Source organism: Echeneis naucrates, chromosome 13 (genome assembly GCF_900963305.1).
Source record: "Echeneis naucrates chromosome 13, fEcheNa1.1, whole genome shotgun sequence".
Classification (NCBI taxonomy): domain Eukaryota; kingdom Metazoa; phylum Chordata; class Actinopteri; order Carangiformes; family Echeneidae; genus Echeneis; species Echeneis naucrates.
The window spans coordinates 7,642,113-7,665,929 of NC_042523.1; the positions used below are offsets into that span (position 1 = coordinate 7,642,113).

The following is a 23,817-nucleotide window of genomic DNA, read 5'->3' on the forward strand; positions in this document are numbered from 1 at the left end:
GGATTGTAAATGAGCATCATGGGGTCAGTGAGCAGATGATTATGACACCCACCTTTAGATGGTGGACATCTCGCAGACATTAAGATAAATCACACTGTAGCTGGTGCTGCTGAATGGTTGACTATCACAACAGGCACGATGGAAGTCAAAGGGCATAGTTTTCTATGATGAATAAAAGAAAATAACTAGCTGGTTAGAAATAAACTAGTCAATATTTGAATGTAATCTGGGCCCTTCCAATTTAATGGGGGGGCACAGGGAAAAGGATGCTGAAAAAACATGCACAGAAAACAGACCACAAGAATAAACTGGAAAGAGTCCAAAGCACTGCACCAGATTTTTCACTGACTGAACTGCCAACGTAAAACACGTTCAAGAATAAAGTGCACTGAACAATATGGAAGCCTGCATTTTCCTTTTTGTGCCGAAAACTAGACGTTTTCTGGATTGTTAATTTGGCAAACAAAACTTGAAGTATTCATGCTAAATTCATGCAAATACATGCATGTAATTTATCACAAAGGCTGACAAGCGTACCATATTGCAGAGGGGAGGGGTGAAGGGCCAAATGAGGTTGAGACAATCAATTAAGTTTCATAATTCACACTTTCCTCCAGCTCTGCTTTTTCTCAAAATGTCCATTATGGTGATGTGTGTGGTGTGTTCTGTGTGTGCATATGATATCGATATGGTTGACAGTAAATAGAGCCCGTTGAGTTGATTACTAGAGGGTTTCTGTGAGCCTCTGGCAAGCAGTCCAGCTTCCTTACTTCTCCCAAGGAGGTTGCTAATGCACTGTGCAGAATAAAACAAATGAATGGACACAATCCAATGGGGGTCCTCAGCGAGGCTCTGGGCCCAAAAATTAACTGGCCTCCTACAGAGATACCAGATTGCTTGGAATAATAATGTTTCGTTATTAAAAATCCCAATGACAATTTCATTTCATGACATATGAAATTATAGAAAAGGTGTCAAAGTGAGTGGCTATCCCATGAGATTAAAGTATATTATTTCACACAGTTTGAGAGCCAGTATTTATGTCACATTTCGGAAGTGTCAATCCTTTTAATCTGATTTATTCAGAAATATGTCATCCTATTAAGGCCACTTTGACTAAGCTGCATATTAGCTTGGTGACCAACTGGTAAACTGCCTTTGTAAGTGTAACGTTTTGAGAATCTTTTTCTTGCATCCTAAAGGAACACAGAAATTTAATGAAAAAAGCTTATGGCAGGCCTTATTTGTTCTTTTGTAATAGGATTAACAAAATAACTTTTGATTACATTTCCTGCAAGAAGATTGCTATTAATAATGATTTTGATCCAGCTTAAATTCAGCTAAACTCCATACTAATATAATGCTGCTCAGCAATTTGTTAATAGTCATGGTAAATAAAGAAAAAGTGAACGTCACTATAAAACATTTTGTTGATAAAATGAGCTTTACAAAATTTGCAGACTCAGTTTTTGTCCTGAAGATAAAATACTATCATTTTTAATCTGTGCTGCAGGCTGCATGTTGTTTTCAACACGATAAATTAATCATGTAATACTCATGTACACAGATTATGCTTATTTGTACATGAAAGCATATGCATTGGTTAAACGCATTTACAGCATATATACCGAATCTATATGGACAAAGAGGCCATAAAGCCTTGGGCGGTGAAACAAGTCAACATACATTTGAGCGCTACAATCAGCGGAATTTCATCTCAAGTCACGAAAAACACGAGTGGTGTCTTCAAAGGGCAATTTCGGCCTTCAGGAAAGTACCATTGACCCTGTGTTGGCCATGTTAACAGGACGATAAGTCTTGCAAGAAGAAAGGAAAAAGAAAAATGGAGGAGAAAAAATGAATAACTGTGGAGGCATGCTGCGGAAACAAAGAGGCCTTCAAAACAGGGTCACATGCTTGAGCAAAATTAGGGGAAGCAGAAGTCACTGTATTGATTTACACAATCACGCATGCATTTTGCTGGGTCAGAAATAGGCCTGTGCTCAACTCACAGTCCCATATATCACGCTGGAGGGGCTCCAATAGCCTTGCGGGATGGTGAATGTAGCAACAAAGCTTGCAATGTTGTAATGGTAAAGATACGGGTAAGAAGATTGGATTGTCTTAGGCGAGACCTGACAACTGCTGGAGTCTTGGGACTACAGAGCAGGTTGAGTTACTCTGAGATCTGTGCAACCACATGCTTTAGATTAAGAGGTGATAATCTCAATGAAAATCCCCTCTTCTATCACGCATGCTTATGGCAAAAGGCTGGAGCACACACTTAAGCAGTGCAACTGGATTCTGAGGTATCTGACTTGAAGCGAGATCTCCTGGAAAGCGAGGGTGGTCTGGTTTCAATAAAAGGCAAGTACCTGCTGGGCTACAGACAGTGGGAGAGAGTAAGGGAAGAGACTGTCAAAGCCTGAGAGGGGATGAGGCTTTTAGCTTCCTCTCACCACATGAAAACCTTCCATAAAATGCTCCATATCCTCAAGAAATATATCTACAAAAGTGTAATGTTTTGGTTGTGTACTAAATGTGGGAAGAATGATGTACTATTATAAGCCTTCATATTGCCCTCCATCATGTCCCGAAATTATAGAAAGAAAAAAAAAAAAAGAAAGAGGACACAAAGGACACTACTCCATATTTGTATTTGTGCCAGGCAACAATATGAAACTCTCACATGGGCCTGTCAAGAAGCTAGCGCCAGTGTGGACATGATAAACTGTGATGATAATGGGAGTCACCTATCTATCAGGGTCCGTCTCACACACACTACCTCCTGCTCAGCCGCATCCATGTAGAGAGAGTCAGAGCTAACGAGTGGCGCTTTGCCCTCATAATGTCTGGTCATATGCAGTTCTGACTGGAGCAGAGCTGAGTGTAAATGCCTTTGTGTTCCTTATCTGATCTGTGTAGCATTATCTTTTTGAAGTCTTCTTCAAAGCAGACACTGTACCTTGAGAGATGGAGTGCCAATGCAATGATGAGAGCCAGAGAGGGTTTAGTGTGGAGGCAAGATCTCTTTACTGTGGATCACTGTCTGGAATAGACCAGCTATGTCTAACTGTATATTAGAACATCAAGGAACAGAACAAAAGACCAACCATGGAGATCTGAATTTTTAGAATTATTAGAAAGTAAGAATTTATATTTAGTCTTCCTATCTGTTTAAAGACCCAAAGCATGGCAGGTTTTGCTTTTATCCTCCTGTTGCCTCTGCTATTATCATATTGTTTCAGAAAATAAATAGAATTCTAATGACTACTATTTTAGAAAGACAATGTGTAATACTATCCTTACAATCCTTAAAGAATTAATTTGGATTACTGCTGTTTTTTTTTAATATAGCACATACACTATATTGTATATTGGTTAGCATTCTGCAGGATGGCAAATATTTACAAATAAAAAAAAAAAAAATTACATAAATCATTATAAAAGCACAGACCAACTCCTCGTTCACTCTTTTTCTTCTCGTGGAAATATGCTGAAATACTTTTTTATTTTGGAAAATTTAATGAATAACTGTGTCCAGATCAGATCTTCATTATTTTATATACATAAATATTTTTACAGTACGCATTAATTTAATGCATTAAAATACTGGTGCGTGTGTTTATTGCACAGCACACAGCAAAACGAATATGCTTCTCAATCCGGTTATCACCAAAGCTTAGGAACTCTATCCTGACTCACAGCCACGATCATTTATGTGGCAGATATCATCACAAGGCCAAAAATGAACAGCGTCGTAACTTTTTTCATATTTCAGAAATAAGCCTGGACTTCATCAGGCTTCCCAGTAAATAAAAGTAACCCCGAGAGATTTAACCGATAACCAGCTTCAAAATCCAAACCAAGTTAATCAAAGATCATTTTTTTTACGAAAAATAGAAAATATAAATAGAAATAAAAAATAAATAAATCCCCGAAACGACTCCACTCCATTTTTAATTAATCAAATGTGCGGAAGAAATTAGACTCGGTGCGCTGCACAAAAAGAAAAAGAATTAACATAACCGACCTACAGTAAATTTAAATGTTTTATTTTACGAAGACATAAATGTTTAACGATACTAAACCTACCTACTGTTTCATATAAGAGTCAATATAGCAGACTAAAAATAAAAAAGCAGCAGATAAGTTCCAAGGAAAGCAACGCAGAGATCATGCTGTTCAGTATATTTTTTTTTCTCTTCTTCTTCTTCTCTCCAAACGCGTAGGTATACTTCCGCTCCTCGACATGCTACTACTACCTGTACTTTTTACTTGTACATAACACCCGAGGATGAATTTGTTTTCGATAAACTGGGAAGCGGTGACGCATCAGACAGCGATTGGACATCTTGGTCTCAACTCCTCCCTTATAATAAAGAGAGAGAGAGAGTGCGTGTGCGTCTCCCTGTTGTAAAACACGGCAACACCGGGCGCCTGCGTCGGGAGGGCACACTCCACTCTGCGCAATTACGCGGACTCTTAACTGGCACAGTGATCACAGACAAAACCAAACGGCGTCTGCTTTGTTTTGTCTTTTTTTTTTTTTTTTTTTTTTTTTGGTCGGCCACTGAACCTCATAAGTTTGAAATGGACTTTTAATCAGGTCATCCTGATCATTTAAGGGATTTTGCATCGAGCACTTCAGTGTAGTTGACAATATAAGAACTGTGAATGTTGTGATATGATTATAACGCATGTGCTCCGTGCACAGCATTAAATAGTTGTCTTATAAACAGACACATTTCCTTTTATTTCTTTTTAAATTGCTTCCTTTCTTCTCTAAAATTGGCTCCCGTACAAACAGCCGCGTTGGATCCCTCGGCTTACTGCGAGACTCCGGTGTATAACCCGGATCTCTGCCCTAATATGATAGCCGCGCAGGCAAAGTTGGTGTATCACCTCAACAAATACTACAACGAGAAATGTCAGTCTCGGAAAGCGGCAATCTCCAAGACCATCCGGGAGGTGTGCAAGGTGGTGTCGGATGTCCTGAAGGAGGTCGAGGTGCAGGAGCCCCGCTTCATCAGCTCCCTCAGCGAGATGGATAACCGCTTCGAGGGGCTGGAGGTCATCTCTCCCACCGAGTTCGAGGTCGTGCTCTATCTGAATCAGATGGGAGTATTCAACTTCGTGGACGACGGCTCCCTGCCGGGCTGCGCCGTGCTCAAGCTCAGCGACGGCCGCAAGAGGAGCATGTCTCTCTGGGTCGAGTTCATCACAGCCTCCGGTTACCTCTCGGCGCGCAAGATCCGCTCGCGATTTCAGACGCTGGTGGCGCAGGCGGTGGATAAATGCAGCTACAGAGATGTTGTCAAAATGGTCGCTGACACGAGCGAGGTGAAGTTGCGCATTAGAGACAGATACGTGGTGCAAATCACGCCGGCGTTCAAATGCACCGGGATCTGGCCGCGAAGCGCCGCGCACTGGCCTCTCCCCCACATCCCCTGGCCGGGGCCGAACCGGGTGGCAGAAGTCAAGGCGGAGGGCTTCAATCTTTTATCCAAAGAGTGCTACTCGCTGAACGGCAAGCAGAGCTCGGCGGAGAGCGACGCCTGGGTCTTGCAGTTCGCGGAGGCCGAGAATCGGCTGCTGCTGGGCGGATGCAGGAAGAAGTGCTTGTCGGTGCTCAAAGCTTTGCGCGACCGGCACCTCGAGCTGCCGGGACAGCCCCTCAACAACTACCACATGAAAACTTTGGTTTCCTACGAGTGCGAGAAGCATCCCAGGGAGTCGGACTGGGACGAGAACTGCCTCGGAGACCGCCTGAACGGGATACTATTGCAGCTCATTTCGTGTTTGCAGTGCAGAAGGTGTCCGCATTATTTCCTGCCCAATTTAGACCTGTTTCAAGGAAAGCCTCACTCTGCTCTAGAGAACGCAGCCAAACAGACTTGGCGACTGGCAAGAGAAATACTGACCAACCCCAAAAGCTTGGAGAAACTCTGAGGTAAACAACAACGACAACAAAAAATATGAATAAGAAATGTGTGAATTTAAGCTCGTTTGAAAATGTGTGCGTAAGAGGCCTCATGAGCTTATAAACGGACAGAAAAAAATATTGCCAACCAGTTTGCAAAGTCTTGTGAAATGTGGCTGTCCTCTGCTGTTGAATATGTTTTGGCCTGGCCTGTTTCAAAATGTTTTTTTCATACAACAGTTTAGTTTGCCACCCTCCACCCACCCCCCTACCCCAGCACCTTTTGACGGTGTCAGATTTTGAGGAGTATGTTTAAATTATTGGGCACCGTTAAACCAGGAGGCCACCTCAGCAGGGGTTTCTTTTTTATCCGTGCCACACGGTTGCCTAAATCCTACATTTCCTTTAAGTGCTTTAAAATAAAGCCCGAGACACACTTTGGAAATAATAAATTAAAAAGAGAAAAAAAAAACAACAACAACAACACAAAACAAAACCAAACACACACATCTGTACATTTTATACTGTAAATACCTTCATACATTGTGATTCAAGTGGTCTGAAATTGTGAATGTTGTTCTGTGACACGTAAATAGGATCCACCTGTTTAAATCTACTTCTGAGCTTTTTCTTTATCTGGTAGAAACGATATTAATTTATACTTGCATCAGTGCTAGTCTGATTCATCTGTTTTAATGGACAATTTCTAATTTTTTGAAAGTTTACATTTTGATGGTAGGCGTAAGACATTTGTTTCAATGAAAACATTCCATCGATTTACTTGAATTATTATTTAAAGTACTCGAACTTTTTTTCTTTTGGTTGTTTTTCCACTACCATGCTTAGGCCTACATGATTAAAAAATGAAAATGATAACTATATATATATATATATATATATATTACAGTTTAATTGAAAAAATGCACTTGAAATACACTGGATTATAACATCTGTGATCTGATTTTTTTAATTTCTGTCTTTGATCTAATTTAAAGAGCTAATAAAGCGAGCTGTTTTATATTTGTGTCCCACTATGGTTTTATTAAATGTGATTTTGACTATAGAAAGCCTGGCCTAATACAATGCAATAATAATAGTAGAACTAATATCGGGCTCCTGTGGCTGATCCCCCATTAGATTAGTTTGACACCCTAAATAAATAAAAAGAGGGCAAATGAATATGTTCTGTTCATGAAAGAAATCTTAAACTCTTAAAACTAGTCTAGACCTTTATTTTAAATAATAATCTCCAGTGTGAAAATATGGCCTTGTTAATTATGTGGACAAGTGAATGTGCGAATCTGTCAGTGGTGCTTGAGTATGCTTGAGGACATTGTAGGATTTTTTTTTTTTTCAAATGTTAAAAAAAAAGAAAAAAAAGAAGGGCAACAAACAAAATAGAAATCATTCGCGGTGTACAATTAAATTCTGGCGACAAATCTAAATGTAATAACAGGTTATGGGAAAGCAAAACAGAGATGAGCTCAGACAACTTCACCTGCAATATTTTTATCATGTCTATTTAAAATCGAGTGAATGTTTATTACCTGTCGGCCGCGATGGGGGGGGGGAGTCAAGAAGCCAAAGTGAAGGCTTCAAACTTCACGGCCTGTTTTACTTACCTTTGGCTCGACCCTCCTGAAGGCAGGGTCATCCTCATCCACCTCGAAGTAGATCTCAGTGGTGGTGATGGACAGGGTCCCCCGCGCCACCAGGACGGGGGCAACAAGCTGGGCTGGGCTGCTCAGGACCACAGGGCCTGCGGGGGTAGGGGCTAAATCAGCAAAATGCTAAATATATACACACATAATTAAAAAAAACTGCTCTGCGTGAAATTAATTCTGATACATGTGATACGTGTGTGTCTGCACCGCTAAGTGAGCAACAATGTGCGCTTTTAATTGTTGGACACTTTCAAAACAAATAATTGCAGGACAGTTCAGATAGCGCGCGCCGTTATAGCTCTGTTGTGCTTTTTTGTTGTTGCACGACAAAACCTTTGTGTCTGTGCTCTGTGGATCAATCAGGCCTGTGAGGTGTCATCGGAATACGTTGTCTATCTGTGCATGGTTGTAAAGCGGTGATGCACTGATCAGACAGACGTGCTGGGGAATCATGACACAAACTCCCACCGTGTATATCCAGTCAGCTGCTCATTGGTTTGTATGAAATAAAGAAACCCTAAGAGCTTATTTATTTGCAGTTCAGGTCTTCAGGCTGCCCCTGTTGGACATGACACATTGGCAAATAATACAACTACAAGCTTGTTTTGTATTCAATAATTGTCCAGAATTTTGAGGTAGGTTTGTGTCGCTGGTCAGCTGATAGAGATCACGTCTTCACCCCCCCCCCCCTCTGCTCCATCCTCCATGTTCTCAGATCAGTGTCGCTGTGGAGCACTGTTACAGTGATTTGTCTGCTCCCAAACCAAGGCTCTCGAAATCAGGATATTTATCGATCCCCTTAAAGTCCAAAGAGCCACTTTAATGTCTCATCAATCTTAATCTGCGTTGCTCAGCCAATTATGGCCGATAGTGTTACAGGAATACAAGTGGATTTCAGTCTCAACTCCCAGAGCGCCCCTTCATCGCTCTTGCAGGCTGCACAGTCAAACCGCCCTCCCTCGGTTTTTTTTTCTCAGCATAGCTCGGGTCCATTAACGGTGATCCTGTCTGCTGATGCTATCAGTCCAGGCTACACATTGCTTACAAGCTTCATATGAAGAGTAAATACTTGCTGTAACCTCATCCTGTTTTACTGCATTTCAGATAAGCTTTAGTGTATTTGTAAAAGAGGAAGGCCTACCACAAAAAAAGGAAAAAATAAATAAGTGGCACGTCATGGAGTGTTTATCTAAAACTCAAAATAGGCTTTTTTTGAAATGTATTTTTATGAAAGAATCTTATTGAGCATTAACTATTTGAGTTCCAATACAAAAGGATATTGTCTTTATTATCCAGTCCCTAAAATAAAAAAAAAATAAAAAAAAAGACTCAACCCTTACTAAAAATACCACATCTTCAACTGTTGCTTTGTATTGTTGCTGCACAGGGCCAAACATAGAGAAAGACAGTAGCCTGAAGCATTAAGCCTCAGCATCTATTGCTCATTGGTAGGAAGAGGATTAGGAAATAATCCCCCCAGGGATCCCGCCATAATTAGGCTATATGGCATTAAAACGTTTACATGAGAATAATGAAATTAAGGGCAAGTTACACAGGATGAGTTGTGTATATAGGCTAAAGTCTGACATGCACAGCTGTTGGGCCTTTAAAAAAAAAGGAAGAAAATGCAAATATTTGTCAAATGACAGGCCAATTTAATGAAGTGATGAAAAGTCTCATTTTGCTGTTGTGGGAGTTTGGGAGAACTACTGAGAAGATCGCTGCATTATTACCCACAATCCGTGCACTGGACTGCAGCATTTGATTGGGCCGACTGCTTCTATATTTTACATGACGAGAAATATATGTGGAAGTGGGCTACTCGCACACCTGAGCACAATCATTCACTTGCATGTACATCTAGACTTGCACTACTTACACACACATACACACACAGCTGTAGCCATTATATTCTATTGTCTGCTGAGTGTCTGAAAAAAAGTGCCTTGTTCTCTAGAGGCAGTGAAACCATGTTTGCTTTTTAGCCACTGCGAAAAAAAAAGAAAAAAAGGATGCATTTCTCTTTCAGGCATTTAACGTAGAACTATCTAAATCATATGACAGAATACTTAATGATGCTGCAGTTTAAATGAATTAAATTAAAACATGCAGAAAATATGCAATTATTTAACAAATATAACAAAATTTTTTACTGTTACATATTAATGTTATTTTTATTATTCTTGAATAATTTTGATCCCAGCTGAGTTCTTTTTATAAGTAAGACATATATATTTGAATTAAAAATATAAATGAGTTTAATAAAAGAGAGAGACAAAAAGGCAGAGTAACACATTACATTTTGAGAAATGTGGTGCCTTTTTAACTTTTTGTCCCGAGTCTGGGGCTCAGTACTGTCAATGTGAACTGAAATAGATGTTGAAAGGCTACATCAACACAAAGCAAAATGGTTGCATCTGCTAAACCAAACCTAAGGGGATACATTGACATGGCTCCAGTCAAATGTCCAGAATCTTCCTTTTTGAGGCTCTCATATGCTCATCTGAAGTTTCTATTTTACCCGATTTTGGTTGTAAAAAAAGGCTCATTTAATGCTAGTGCAAGCACAGACAGCACTCCCACTGTTTGTGGGGGAGCAAAACTAATCATAGGTTTAGTAACCGCTACTGCCCGAGCCTTTGACTGCAGGCACCGCCCCTTTGGCAGCAGAAGCCCGCACTGACCCAACGGCTGGCAGGAGGAGCACTCTTGTTGACAGGATCTAGTCCCAGATCTCTCATTAAGGCTGCCCATGCCTGAGATTAGATACCGGCCAAGCACAGACAGTGCGTCCTGGTAAAAGCCTTACCCCAATGCTACAGTGAGGGGGAGCTCCCCTATTGGTAAAAACACGCATTCAACTTTGATCAACACAGACACACAACAGGGAAAAAGAAAAAAACAAACAAACAAACAAACAAAAACATGCTGTTCTCCAAAGTTAATGCTTGCTTCACAATTTTAAACAAACATAAATGCATCACAAATATTCAGTCACATGACTTCTGTTATTAGTTATCTCATGGGAGTGCATTCATTTGGCATTTTAAACCTTGCCTTGCTCTTTTGATCGGGCAATCCAGGCTGTGTCTGACAGACAGAGTGTTCAGCTGCCTGCTGGCCCTGGGACAAAGAGGAGGGGTTAGACTCCTCCTCTAAGATTCATCTGTGAGATCTGAAAAGGGATTTCACTGCTCAGCACTACCCCGGCTCAGCCTGAGCCTCTTTTACCAAGCCATGAGAACTATGAGTAATATATACATGGCTACAGGACAGATTGTTATTTCAGTGCCTTGGAATCTAGAAGCTTTTTTCGTACTATTTGCACCTGTAATTAATCTGTCACATAAAAGCATTCATATTTGGTAATGTTAACATGCAGTCCTATCATTAATAATACACTGTGTGTGTGTGTGTGTGTGTGTGTGAGTGTGTGTGTGTGTGTGTGTGAGTGTGTGTGTGTTCCAAATACAGATAAAACAATAAAGAAAACACAAGTTGTTTTACATAATTTAAAGCAGCTATTGGTTAATGACAATAGTCCAGGCAGACAAGTTTTCACTAAAAGAGGAGAAAGCTAGGTAAAACTATTTTACCTGATTTATTTTCTTTTTCGCTGGAACTGGTGTGAAGTAAGGATTTAGCTTTATTGGTGAGCACATAGAACAGCATTGTTGGTCTCTGCTCAAAACACAAATGAGCACAGAATGACTTGCCTTCTGAAGTCAGGGCAAAGTTAGTCAAAAGGCAGCTGAAGGCTGGCTCAAGTGTTTAGTTGACAGAGGAGAGTGATGCTGCTTAAATAACTTGGAGGTTTGGCTAACCATCACCCTGGCAGTATGCTTCAATACCGAACGAACTGTATCAAAGCACTGAAGATGAATTAGGATCCTAAAAAAAAAAAAAAAAAACGGAATAAGAAAATCATGTGGGCTAGTTGGTTGTTGTTGTTAGTTAGTTAGTTATGCTGGTTAGTTTAAAGATGTTTATAGAGATGACTGCATTTGTTTATGACCTGTAATTATGATGCAGGGTTTTGATTCAGAGTAAGCCATCTGATCTTTATACACGAGTTTCACAGTCGTTTTTAATGCTGTTTAATCTGTACCATCAAGAGTTGTGCTGAGGCTCAAATCACTCTGATTACATTAGGGGACCCTTTTTAATGGCCATATTGAAATGTAATGACCCCTATACAGACCATAGTTTAGTGGCAATTCAATTATACAATAATCTATTAAATGAGCTTAATAACATGGTGCAAACAACAACACACTTCATACAAGTAGCTATTCAATGGTGTCACTCTGAGGGTAGATTATTAGGCCAACCTATTAAATAGGCCACTCTAAATTTGACTATTAAGTAACAATATTTCATATGAACTTCCATCATTGGTTACATGGAAAAATCGTGATCGATCATCTTCCCAGTGTTAGTTTAACTTTAAAAGACTTGCCCGAGAGATAAACAGTAAACACACCTCAGGAATTGATTTTGAACACTAATGCTAAATGATATTAATCCAAACTGTTCATTTGTTGCATCCAAGTATGCAAACTACTACGGAAAAGGACAAATAAAAGACAAGAGAGGCTCCAGCAGAGGTGACGTTTACTCAGGATTAATGGAGGTGGCGCTGTGCCGACTTACCCCCCACGTTGTCCATCTCCTTCTCCTGCAGCAGGCTGACAGCGTCGTCGTCTCCTTCAAGCATCAGCTCCGTCTCTGGGTTTTGGCTGGCCACAGTTTGGCTGCGAAAGGTCTTCTTCGACTTTACCAACTCATCCTGCTCTGAGCCTGTAAAAAGAATGATGGTGTGGAGACACCACTAAATATTGAACTTTGACTAAAGCTCGGACACACACACACACACACACACACACACACACACACACACACACACACACACACACACACACACACACACACACACACTCAAAGAGTTACTAGCCATCATGTCATAATCACCATTTTCACATTACATTTCAAGAATAGGGTTTATTAATTGTTTAACATTTCCACCTTTCTGAGTATGAGCCATGTTCTTTTCTAACCAAATTTGGGCACATCCACAAGTTCAGTTTTTACCAGGTCTTAACATGGACTCAAATATGACAATGGAAACTACGAATGGACAGTGGGTGTATAAAATATACAATAAAATGCAGGAAGAACTTAAAATGAGATGCTCACTGCCATAGCATATGAAAGAATGTCACAGTAACACTTGCTCACTGAGTACATTTCATGAGGTTGAACATCAGAGGATTTCATCTTTTATTTTTAGACAAGGTCAACAATGAAACATTCCATATCTTATTAGGCCAAAAGCTGATTTGGGGGGGATATGTCTGAAGTTCGTAGTCGATTAGAAATACCTTTCACTGCTTTTGGAGGCTTGACAACAGTGAGACTGAACAGACAGTGTAATTAGGAGGCTGCTTACAAAAGGACTTCATTATGTAGCTTGAGTGGATCCCGGTTTTTGAAAAAGATGTATTCATACATCCTGAAAAACAAAGGGATCTCACAACACATTTATCATCTAAAATCAGCCCATCTCCAACATGTGCCTGCCACACGGCTGCCCGAAACGTTTATGTGAATTTGTCTTTCTGAAGTCCAGTGTAGGAAGCAACCTTCAGAGAAACTTGCATATACAGAAAGGAAGAACGCATATTAAGAAATGGGAGGTGGCTGACACCCGTCTGACGTGTTTACTTTCAGCACAGATCTTAATTCGCCTCTCCCTCCCTTGAGGAACATGTAGCTTGTCTTGAAGAGGTCACATTTGACTGTTGTCAACACAGCTACTGAGAAAAAAAGCCTGCTTCCTGCTCTGTCTCATATCTGGATTGCTTTCATCAGACAGAGAGAAGAAGTCTGTGAGTTTCGGAAATGAATTCTGTGTAATGTTAAAGGGAAAAGCCAGCCAGTGGTCAGAGATCAAAGTCGAATGAGTGAAACTTAAAACTGTAATTCTGTAAACCATAATTACGCTCCGAGCAAATGAGCAAAAGCTCAGCAGACTGGCTGCTGTTCTGATTGGCAAGTCTGCACAGGGTTGAGTAGACCAAATAAACTATGCTGATTTCCACACGCAAATGGCCAACATCATCTGGTGGAGTGGTAGAGCACCAGCTTTACCCACAATGCAATTTAGCGCTCTGAGACAAAGTAATGTGGCTGTAAATGACGAGAAATGAAGAGCTACGACGTGAGAGAGGAAAAGTGCTGACATGGAACGCGATCTTCTTGTGAGTGATACTCTGTTGACTTGCAGACATTTCTGTATGAAAAGTGCTGCAGCAAAGAGTCACAGTTTGTCACTATTACAGCGCTTGTTGTGCAGAGGTGCTGCAGCTGATGCATTAGAAAGGTTTTCAACAACTGTACTGAAAAACTGAGAGTCATTATGAAAGAGAAAAACCCTCTGAATTACTGATCCAACTCCTGCCAGACAATATTTAAGAGAACAAAAGACAAGAGAGGGCTTTCCAACCATTCCAACCATGTCATTCAGTTTTGATAATTTAATATCCAGATTGGGTGAAATCCTCTGAAAACCATGAGATAAACCTTTCCAGCCAACATTCATAGAAATTCTCTTTTGCATCTAATTAGCCTTACAAAGTGAGCAGTCCAGCTACTGACTTAGGAACATCTTTGTACAAAACACAGCAGTTTCAGTTCATGCCTGCTCTCAAGCTCCTCGGGAAGAGTGCCAGAAGAAGCCACCAATCACCAGTCTCACGGGCCCTATTGTTCAATCACTAAGTTGAAACTGCCTCGGAGTACACTAATTACGCTCAGCACTGTGCACTGCAGAGCTCTCGTGACCCCGTTGGAGGCTGATAAAGACGTGCCAGCTGTGACCAACGGAGGCCGCCCCTGAGCATTGGGGTTCAACTGGGATCACCCACTGTGGCACAGTTCGTCTAAAAAAGCCACTGAAAATTTTAACTTTTAAAAAGCACCGTGCTGGGTGAGACGCTGAACCTCCTCTACATGGATTCTTCGATGGGAAGACTTGATTAGTCAAAATGAACCTCATATCTTCATACGTCACCTAAATGATGTGAGAAAGGTTCAGTTTGGCTCAGCCACTTTACACAACTCTTTATCTGGCATATTAAAAAGAATATAATAATATTAGGATATATTTATAAAGCTACAGATACAGGAAATACCAGAGTGAGGGATTTTTCTACAGAGTCAACCAGTGGGTTCACCAGAAGAAGCTTTATATTTATATGTATTGATGGCACAGTCAGCAGGGAAAGATAACTTCAAACTTTTGACTGGTAATGGTGACAGTTTTCCAGAAATCCAAGTGTGAACTTCAATGCATCTTAGTTAAAAAATGTTCATATTTCTTCTTCTATTTGTAATATTCTGATTGGATTCTTCTTAAAGACAATAATGTTATATGCATATTCAACTTTTTTATTAGAATGAAAACTTGAGCTGCATAAAAAAGACCACGCATGAGAAACAATAATTTGTGTTATTAAATCAATGTGTTCTTTTGAGAAAAGCAATTACATGTCCAATTTAAAACTTTATAATCTTACACAAAGGTTCCCACATTGAAAATATTTCAGTGTTCAGCAGTTTCACTATTCAGTATGCTATAGATAAGAGGGGAAAGGACTTCAGAAGTAAGTTGAATCAAGTATAATTTTGCTGCCAAGTGCCAGTAGTTTCATATACGGCAATGCTGGAGAGCATTTTTACAGGCTCCGTAGAGCCAGAAAGCATGTGTTTTTCTCAGTCTCCTATGTATTATACACCCTGCCTCGGCCATTTCACCGCCTCTCCTCAAAGGAAATCCACAACATCATGTTATACTTAAGGTTCAACTACCTCGTATGAGGAAAAAAAAAAAAAAAAAAAGATGATTTCAGTTTACACAACTAAAATAAAACACAAATTGCCTCATGGACAGGGTTTGGGTTATCACAACAAAGATCATTTTGGACACAAAGTATTCTTCACCTCTTTTTTTTCAACAAGTCCAGGTCAATATCTAGAATGTGGCTGGATCATAGACGTTTCCATGCAAAAATTAGGCTGAAAAGTGCTTCCAATAGACAGTAACCAATGGCTATTGTAAATGTTGCTAAATGTCACAAGATGACGCATTTTAGCATATTTGTGACATTATCATGTCACTCAGTGTAGTGTGAGCTGCTCCCAGCCTTTTATTCGTTTGCTTCTCTCCTTCCTTTTGTGCTCGAACAGATTATATTTTAATATAAAGTCCCAATAAAGTTATTCAATTTACATCCTTTTCTGTTTCTTTGGTCAGAAAATGAAAAAAGCATTAAGTGAGCAAACTGGGCCTAACAAAACTACATGTTAACTTCAAAGCTACTAAAATCCAGATTTTATGACCACGATGTCATCTGACAAGATCACCAAAACATAAATTAGAGACGAAGACTGTGTTGTGGTTTCGGCAACATTTCCTTGTAAAATGATCGCACAGAGAATACGTCAGAAACAACAAAATATCATTGTTATTCTGTCTCTCAAAAAGTACACAGCCTCCATCTGGGTGACAAACTGCTGCCCCACCTCTGCCAATCACTGAGCAAACGAGACACAGAGACAGGCATGTACAGGGCTCTCTGGGAAGTTGTGGAAAATATAGAAGATTTGTCCGATACTAGATTTATTGCCACAAGTCACAATAGGGAAATTAAAATAAAAACTGTAAACGCTTCCTGGTGACATTATAGGAAATGTTCCCACTAAATCATTTTTATGCAACAGACAATGGGAAACACTCAAACACAGCCAATGGCCGAACTTCAACTCTTCATTACGAGGTTATGATTCATACAAATCATGTACAGTCCCATGAATAGCTCTTGAATTGTTGGGTTTCTGCAGAATTGATCCAGTTTTGTGTGTCATTCTGGCAGATCCACATCATTTTTAGCCATAGTTCAGCAGCCTATTTACTTCACTATCTCATAATGTGCACCAGTGTTTGCACAGAAGCATCCATATAACGTGAGCTCTATAGAATGTTTTAAATACATCTCTTCCGTTTCCCAGACCATTTCAGATCCTGCCCTCCCACGCACCCACTCCACAGGATCCACATTCCACATGGGGAGAAAAAGTCCAGTCCATGGGATTGTGTTACTGGTAGGCCGACGCAATTCTGCCCTCTGTCTCATCACTTTTATTTACTCTGCCGTGAAAGATTAAATGAGGGGGGAAAAAATGACAGCTTCATACTTCCTGTGATGCAAACCATCCGTATTGCAGAGTATGTGTTTTGAGACTGTAAAAGTAAACATTATAACTTTGATGTAGGGAAGTTTATATCGTGCAGACGCTTCCTCTTGGGGTGAACTTTATTCAATATCCTGGGATGTGCAGTGCGTGTCTACCATGCTGCCAGAAGTTACAAACAACCTCATCTTCTCCCCATCAAAACATGAACAGCAGTGCCTAAAACTCCGCATCTGGATCTAAGCATTAGGTGCTCGATATAACAATTTCTGCATGTATCAAGTATTTACTAAGGGGGTTGGAATCAAGTGTGAAGATTTGCATGCTTGTAAATGCTCTGAAGTCATTTGTCACAGTTTAATATGTTGGATTATGAAGCTGGAGAAGGTTAATATCACATCACGAGGCTGGTGCCTCCTCTGCAGGAAAGAGCTATAAAGATCTTTGTCCGGGGCAATCAGCTACAAGAGAAGCTGCTCACCTGAAATGAGACAGCAAGGACACCCAGAGGTAAAACACCCCGTTAAACACTTGGATCAATATTAACGTGACTTCCATTTCATGCTTGCCCAGTTCCAATCACCTTGCAATATAGCCTGATACTGGCTGTAACAGGGCGGGTTATTACAGGCAGAGGGCAGAGACAGAATGTGCTGGCTAAGCTGTCAATGCTGCTAACAGACAATGAGGCAGAGTTTAAGGCAGAGTTTAACCTCCCATCAACCACGCTCACGATAGCGGGCACGCGCGCACACACACAGTTAATTTGATGCTCTAGATTTGTCACTTTTTTCCAGCTTTTTTTTCCAACAAAGCCTCCTTTCAACATTTGCACTCTCAAATAATGTTGAGACTTTTAGTTTCATTTTTTCTCAGAGGATGATCTATATTCTGTTTCAGCTTGGATTACGAGAAAAAGCTTAATATCACAGAAAAAACACTGAGGATTGTGAGACTCTTAGGTGCTGTCAAAAATGATGTCGCCACTCACTCACCGAAATGTTCTTTGTGAAAATCATACTCACTTTCATTTTTCCCAAGTGATTGCAAAAGATTGACGGTTACTGTGAACACAACAGTGCAAGTTTGCCCTCTTCAAACTCTAGACGGTGGCTAAGTCTATATTGTCATATCATGCTGTCAAACCAGAAACTGTGTATTCAATTTGGACAGGCAAGTGGTTTGCCAATAGTCCCGGATTTTTAAAGCTTTCATAATGACTCTCAGGGGCCAACTCAAACAAGCCTCTTTGTTTTTCTACTCTGGTGCCTATGCAGCTGAGAACCTACTAAAAAGTTCTGTAGTCTCCTTGTCAAATTGCTAAAAGTCTAGATGTTATGACTAATGGATATCCAACCTCTGAAATTATGTACAAGGGTTGTCTGCTAAAAGCAGCTCCTATTTTTAATACCATGCTAATTAAAAGTGAATATTTATTAAAAAAAAAAAAAAAAAAAAAAAACAACACACACACACACACAGTGTGAAAGTATATTTAAAGCAAAAACTGTCAACTGTCACTGACAAAGAAATCGACTGGAGCTCTAAAAAAGAACAAAAGATCTTTCTCATTTGAACTCATAACAAAACCTGGCCTCCGCTGCGCAACCACATCAAAGCCCACAGGAAAAAGCCTGAAAGTGCAGCTCACCTCTCAAGGAGAGCAGAGGGCCATCTGACCGAAGGCGATCCCTTTCACTTGACAAGTTTATGCATTATTCCGCTCATTAAACACAATGCCAGCAAGACTTCAGGAAGTCTTCAGTCGACTACACCAAGGTTCTTATGTCAAGCAACATCAAAAAACATTACAACATTAAAAAATATTCTGGTGATTTGATGGCCTAAATAACATGATATGGATTCGTGGCAAGAGGTCATGGTAACTGACAAATTTAGCAAATGGAGCAACTGAACATGTATCTATGATCTTTTTTTCTTAATGACTCAGTATAATGTCTTATGTATAGAACTGATGTAGTCACGGGGCGGCATAGTGGTTAGCGCTGTTGCCCCGGGTTCGGTTCCCAGGCTTCCGAGTTTGCATGTTCTCCCTGTGCCTGTGTGGGTTTCTTCCACCGTCCTAAGACATCATATTTGGGTTAAGTGGTGACTCTTAATTGTCTGTAGGTCTGAGTGTGAGTGGGTGTTGGTCTCTGTCTGTCTCTATGTGTTGGCCCTGTGATGGACTGTTGACCTGTCCAGGGTGACCCCGCCCTCACCCAGTGTGAGCTGGGATTGGCTCCAGCACCCCTGCGACCTGGAAACGGGGTAGTGGTAAAAGATGGATGGATGAATGAATGATGTAGTCACTCCATCACAATCACACCTTCTAGGAGTTTTATATGCATGTACAGCCAGAAAATGAACCACTGTAGTCTTATTACACACAGAGAGATCCATTCGTTTAAATGTAGATTCTAAATAGGCATGAGCGTGAATGTAAATGGTTGTTTTTCTCTGAAGGTCTCTTTATATTGACCATGCAATAGACTGGAGGCCTGTCCCCGGTGTACACCACCTTTACGCTTGGTTTCACGACCCTGCATGGATAAGTGGTATAAATAATGGATGGATTGTAGCACGCAGGCAAATATCCTGTTAAACTAAATGCTAAAGTTGTGTTTCAGTTTGGTGTCATTCTCTAATAATCTGAAGGAAGGTCTGATAAGAATATGCATATCTACACAGGACACAGCCTTATATTCCTGTTTTGATGTTACACTACAGCTTCTGTATTCCTCAGGACCTGAAAGAAGCATATTTGTGGGACCGAACTTAAATGCATGAGCAAATGAAAAAATAATAAAGCTATAAAAATAATGAGTAAACGTCAAAAAACACTGTATAACAATGGCCAAAGAGATGTAGGCTGAAGCCAGAGCTTATTAAAGCAGGTAAAATTTATAATAGTTCTGAGTGAGATGAGGATTTTTTTGTAACATGCTGAAAGTGTGGATCACCACAGAGGCAGCTTCAGCTGCAGGAGAGTTTTATAATGATGTTTTGATATGTTTTTCTGGTATTTACAGGAACGCAGTGTTGATGCAATAAAGTGCAATGTCTTTACTGTTGATACCAAACTTTTTAAAGTCGTGACTACTTCTGAACAGGTTAAAAGTGTTAAGTTGGAACTTCTGCTTACTTGAGCGCTCTCCACAATAGCATCAACACATCACCAAATACCCAAAGAATTAGCTTATGGAACCGCCACAAAATCTAAAGCAGGAGGTGCAATTATTGCATGTGTGTCTCATATATGGACCACCTGCAGCTCAGGCAGCAGCTGGCCTGTGTTAATCTACGAAGCTACGATCTCCGTACAACAGCCATGGCTGGGCTAGAGCTGAGAGCAGCCAGATGACATCCCGAGCCAGCCAACGGCCCGCCTCAGTAGCTCAACACTGAGACACACGAGGTCAGTGAACATTTTAATCACTATGCATGTGTTGCTCTACGTCTCCAGTCATTTTTAAAAGGTTCTCTTGAACATAATACACGGCCTGTTTTCTATTTTCTATGAAATTAAAGAGGTGCTTACTTCATTCATTTCAAAATCAATACATTCACCTTTGCACCATTCATACATCTGCCTGGTTACTCAGGAGGGAGAGAAGGGGCAAGAGTGTTTAATAGTGTTGAGCTGCTTTCCTCTGAAGGTCGCTGTTGCATGACACAAGGCGAAATTGACACAAGCTGGTGGGCAACACTGAAACTTTCCTGATTGAATCTTTCAGACAAAGACAAGAAAACAATAAAGGGAGAAAGCTAATTTGTTCTTAAGCATGTGCTGTGATGGAAATAAAAAAGGGCAATAAAATGGATGTGTCATGTTCAATTCACTGAACACATATATTTTACCAATAAAAAAGACGATTAACTTCTCCTCAATGATATGGATAAAGTTGGGCTCAAATATAGTGGCCTTTAAACGTTTTCTTCTATAATACAGGGGATCCTCAGCTCCTTAATTTTAATAGATTCAAGAAAAAAGCAAAACAAAACCTGATGATAAACTCACCATACTCCTGCAGGGACTTGCATGTTATATCTAAGTGGGTGGAGCCAAATGGGTTTTTCACAAATCTACGCCTCCGCCGCAGGTCATCTTCCCAATAGTCGAGACGCCAGAAGTCGTGCAGCTGACTATGACAGAGACAGGAAGACAGGCAGGTTAGACAGAGCACACACCCCTCAGTGATGGTCTGATTAGAGCCGCTGCGTCTTAATCAGGGGAAAACATCTTGAGGAGAGAAATCAGGGCACAGATAGTAGATTTATTAGGCTGACTGGAGGCATGCTCTGCAGAGGCCCAGTAATGTTACCTCTGTTACAGCAGGGAGCAGCAGCAGCAGCCGCTACACGCATAAATCACAGGCACTCCCATTAACAAATACAGCATCAAATTACAAGTATAAATGGCACAGCTTGCCTCCTTTTTTACAATGTTTTTTAACAAGTCTTGTAAATCAAAGGTAGAAACCTCAACGCAGACAGCGTGGGGTTTAATGATCAGGGTCTTGGGGCGGTTGAGGCATGAGCCTATAAAATGAGCCCCCTCCCTGCATATGTGGTGCCGTGATTAAAATAATGTGCTGAAATATTCATTGAAATGATTCCCAGAGACCCTGGAGCAACCCGACAGAAAATTGCATTTTTATTCATTATTAATAACAGCGAATTGGGGTCATAAAAAAGAGAAAAAAGAGAAGAAAACAGTTCCAGCATGTGGTAACCATCTTTGTAAATGATTATTCCAACATTAGTGAGGACCTGGGATAATTTTATTGCTTGCAGCTAATGCAAACCATTAAGCACCAGGACTAGCATTAGGTTACTAAGTGCTGCTTGTTTCAACTGTGCACTAGCTGGAGCTATTTCAAAGTCTTTATGTTTCCTTTAGAGGGAAATGTAGCAAAAGAAGTCTTGTTTTAATTTACTCATAACAGGGAAGACTAATAGATAAAAAATAGTGATCCTTAAAATAACTGGTGCGAAGCTGACAGTAAGAGAAGAGGTGATTACATCAGCATGGCTGGAGATTCATTGTCATTTTATTTTCAGACAAAATGGGAAGAAATGTGATGTCATTATGCTTTATTTTGCTGAATTTCAACAGCTACAGTAGGAGTGCAGCAGCACAGAGTTTAACTTCCGAAGACAGTTTTATTGCTGTTTATTACACAAACATGAAGTACATGCTGCAGTAAAACAGTCCTCTTTAGCTGAGATTGAAAATGTTGTCTTTGCATCCATAATATAAGTAAAATACTGGAAGCAGTCATTCAAAGCTCTGAACAAAGCCTTGGCTCCTGGTCCAAAGATTTTTTAGTGGGTGTAGGATACAGTAAGACCTTGGCAGGGAGCCGTCTATTTCATTGTATGGTTTCTAGCCCCTTCCCTGACACTGTATTGAAGCAGTCTAAACAGATTAAAGTGTTACAGGGGATCACATCACAAAATACAGCCTCCTTGCTCCATGAATATAATATCTACAAATGTCAGAAATCAAGAGGCTCAGGAGATTTAGCTGGGCTTTGACAGCAACAAGAGCTCAGTTTCAGTTAAATATCAATCAAAAAGTGTGTGTGTGTGTGTGTGTGTGTGTGCATGCGTGCACAAGTGTGTAAAGGCTGCATGTTCAAAGTATCATGAGCTGCTGTATGCAAACCAAGCCTTAACGCCTTGAGCTTGTCCTCTGTCAATCTCCCTCAAAGCTTAACTGAGGAAAAGAGAGATGTCAGTGGGTGGAAAGGAGAAACCCACGTAAATGATATTGTAAACGCAAGATTACTCAGTGTGAAAAAATGTAAATCCACTGTAGGCAACTGGGTGATTACTGTTGAAGATTATGCCCCCTAATTCTTAGTGCAAATAGACAGCAGATGCCGGTGGGGGATAAATCTGCCACTTTGAAGATTTTGTTATAGCAGTATTAGCTGCATTTTATTTGCTCTGTTCATTTGAGAACAACTTGAGTTTAAGCTAAAAATAGTTTCATTTGTCTTAAACAGCAATCAAGTGCACAACAAACGGAACCCGCAAGTTTCAGTGTCTGATTAATGACTTTGGATTGCGAGGTTTTCATGTCCCTTCCCCTCTTTTAGTTCTATGCAGATGGTTTGAGTTTGAATATGGTATTGCGCTGTTTGAGTTGGACCTGTGATATTTTAGACTGTGTGGTCAGTGCTCGAATGAGTTTGGACTTTTTCACAGTGACGTGATAAAGGAACTGCCTCTCTGAGGGTGGTCCATAAAGTGCAATGGAAGACTGCACTCGCAGCTTGGAGCTACTAAGCTTTCACACAAGGGATTTTTGAGGTGGCATGCAGCCACCGAACAGCTTATCCATATCTTTAAAGCATGGTGGGAAATGAGAACCCAGCAAGAAATTTTATAGTACACATTTGTGCTATTTAATGCACTGCAAAAGCCAACACTCAACACAAATTTTCAACAACACTGAAGACAATACATTTTCAGTTAGGTGAGGAGGACTGTTCTTCACAATCATTAATTGAAAGCTGGCTCCCTGTTTTGTCTATGTAACAACAGCAAACTGTCCATCCAATAGCGTTCTCTATTAAGCAGAATTTGTTTGAGACCTCCTTAATTTCCACATAAAATGTGTCTGGCTGCATGACAGCCATAAAGAATGACTGTAAGCCGGCCTCCTAGAAACTGGCAAAATTTATTAGTGCCGTCACCCATCAATCACCCAAATGGATTTCAAAGCGCATTTTAAAAGCTAATTTTCCAGCACTGATAACCTACAGGAACCAGGAGCAGCATTATTTATGGACACTTCCAGACTTGCTAAGTGCAGTAGGATAAATGTGTAAGAAGACTATCATCTATTCTCTTCTCTTTCAAACAGGTTTTTAAAGCACCTCCTTCCTCAAGGAGCCAGCGTTGAGGTTTTTGAGGTGCCAGATCAACCAAGTCTACAGGGAATGTGTTTTCTTTGCAAAAGCAAAA

The 23,817-nt window shown here is 40.4% G+C and overlaps 2 protein-coding genes across 3 annotated transcripts in view; one reads left to right on the top strand and one right to left on the bottom strand.

The window, feature by feature from the left end:
- nbeab (neurobeachin b) overlaps positions 1-23,817 on the bottom strand; it is a 185,390-nt gene that overhangs the window by 47,435 nt on the left and 114,138 nt on the right. For both annotated transcript variants that reach the window (XM_029516791.1, XM_029516790.1), the window contains 3 exons: positions 20,861-20,985; positions 12,241-12,387; positions 7,546-7,682 (listed from right to left, as the gene is read on the bottom strand). In XM_029516791.1, coding sequence (XP_029372651.1) covers positions 7,546-7,682; positions 12,241-12,387; positions 20,861-20,985 — 409 coding nt within the window. The remainder of the gene's footprint in view (positions 1-7,545; positions 7,683-12,240; positions 12,388-20,860; positions 20,986-23,817) is intronic.
- mab21l1 (mab-21-like 1) lies at positions 4,649-6,884 on the top strand. Its single transcript, XM_029516792.1, has one exon. The coding sequence runs from the start codon at positions 4,873-4,875 to the stop codon at positions 5,950-5,952; it is 1,080 nt and encodes a 359-aa protein (XP_029372652.1). The 5' UTR covers positions 4,649-4,872; the 3' UTR covers positions 5,953-6,884.

Excerpts from the sequence above, each read along its gene's own strand:
- mab21l1 (XM_029516792.1), top strand. The coding sequence starts at position 4,873 with ATGATAGCCGCGCAGGCAAAGTTGGTGTATCACCTCAACAAATACTAC.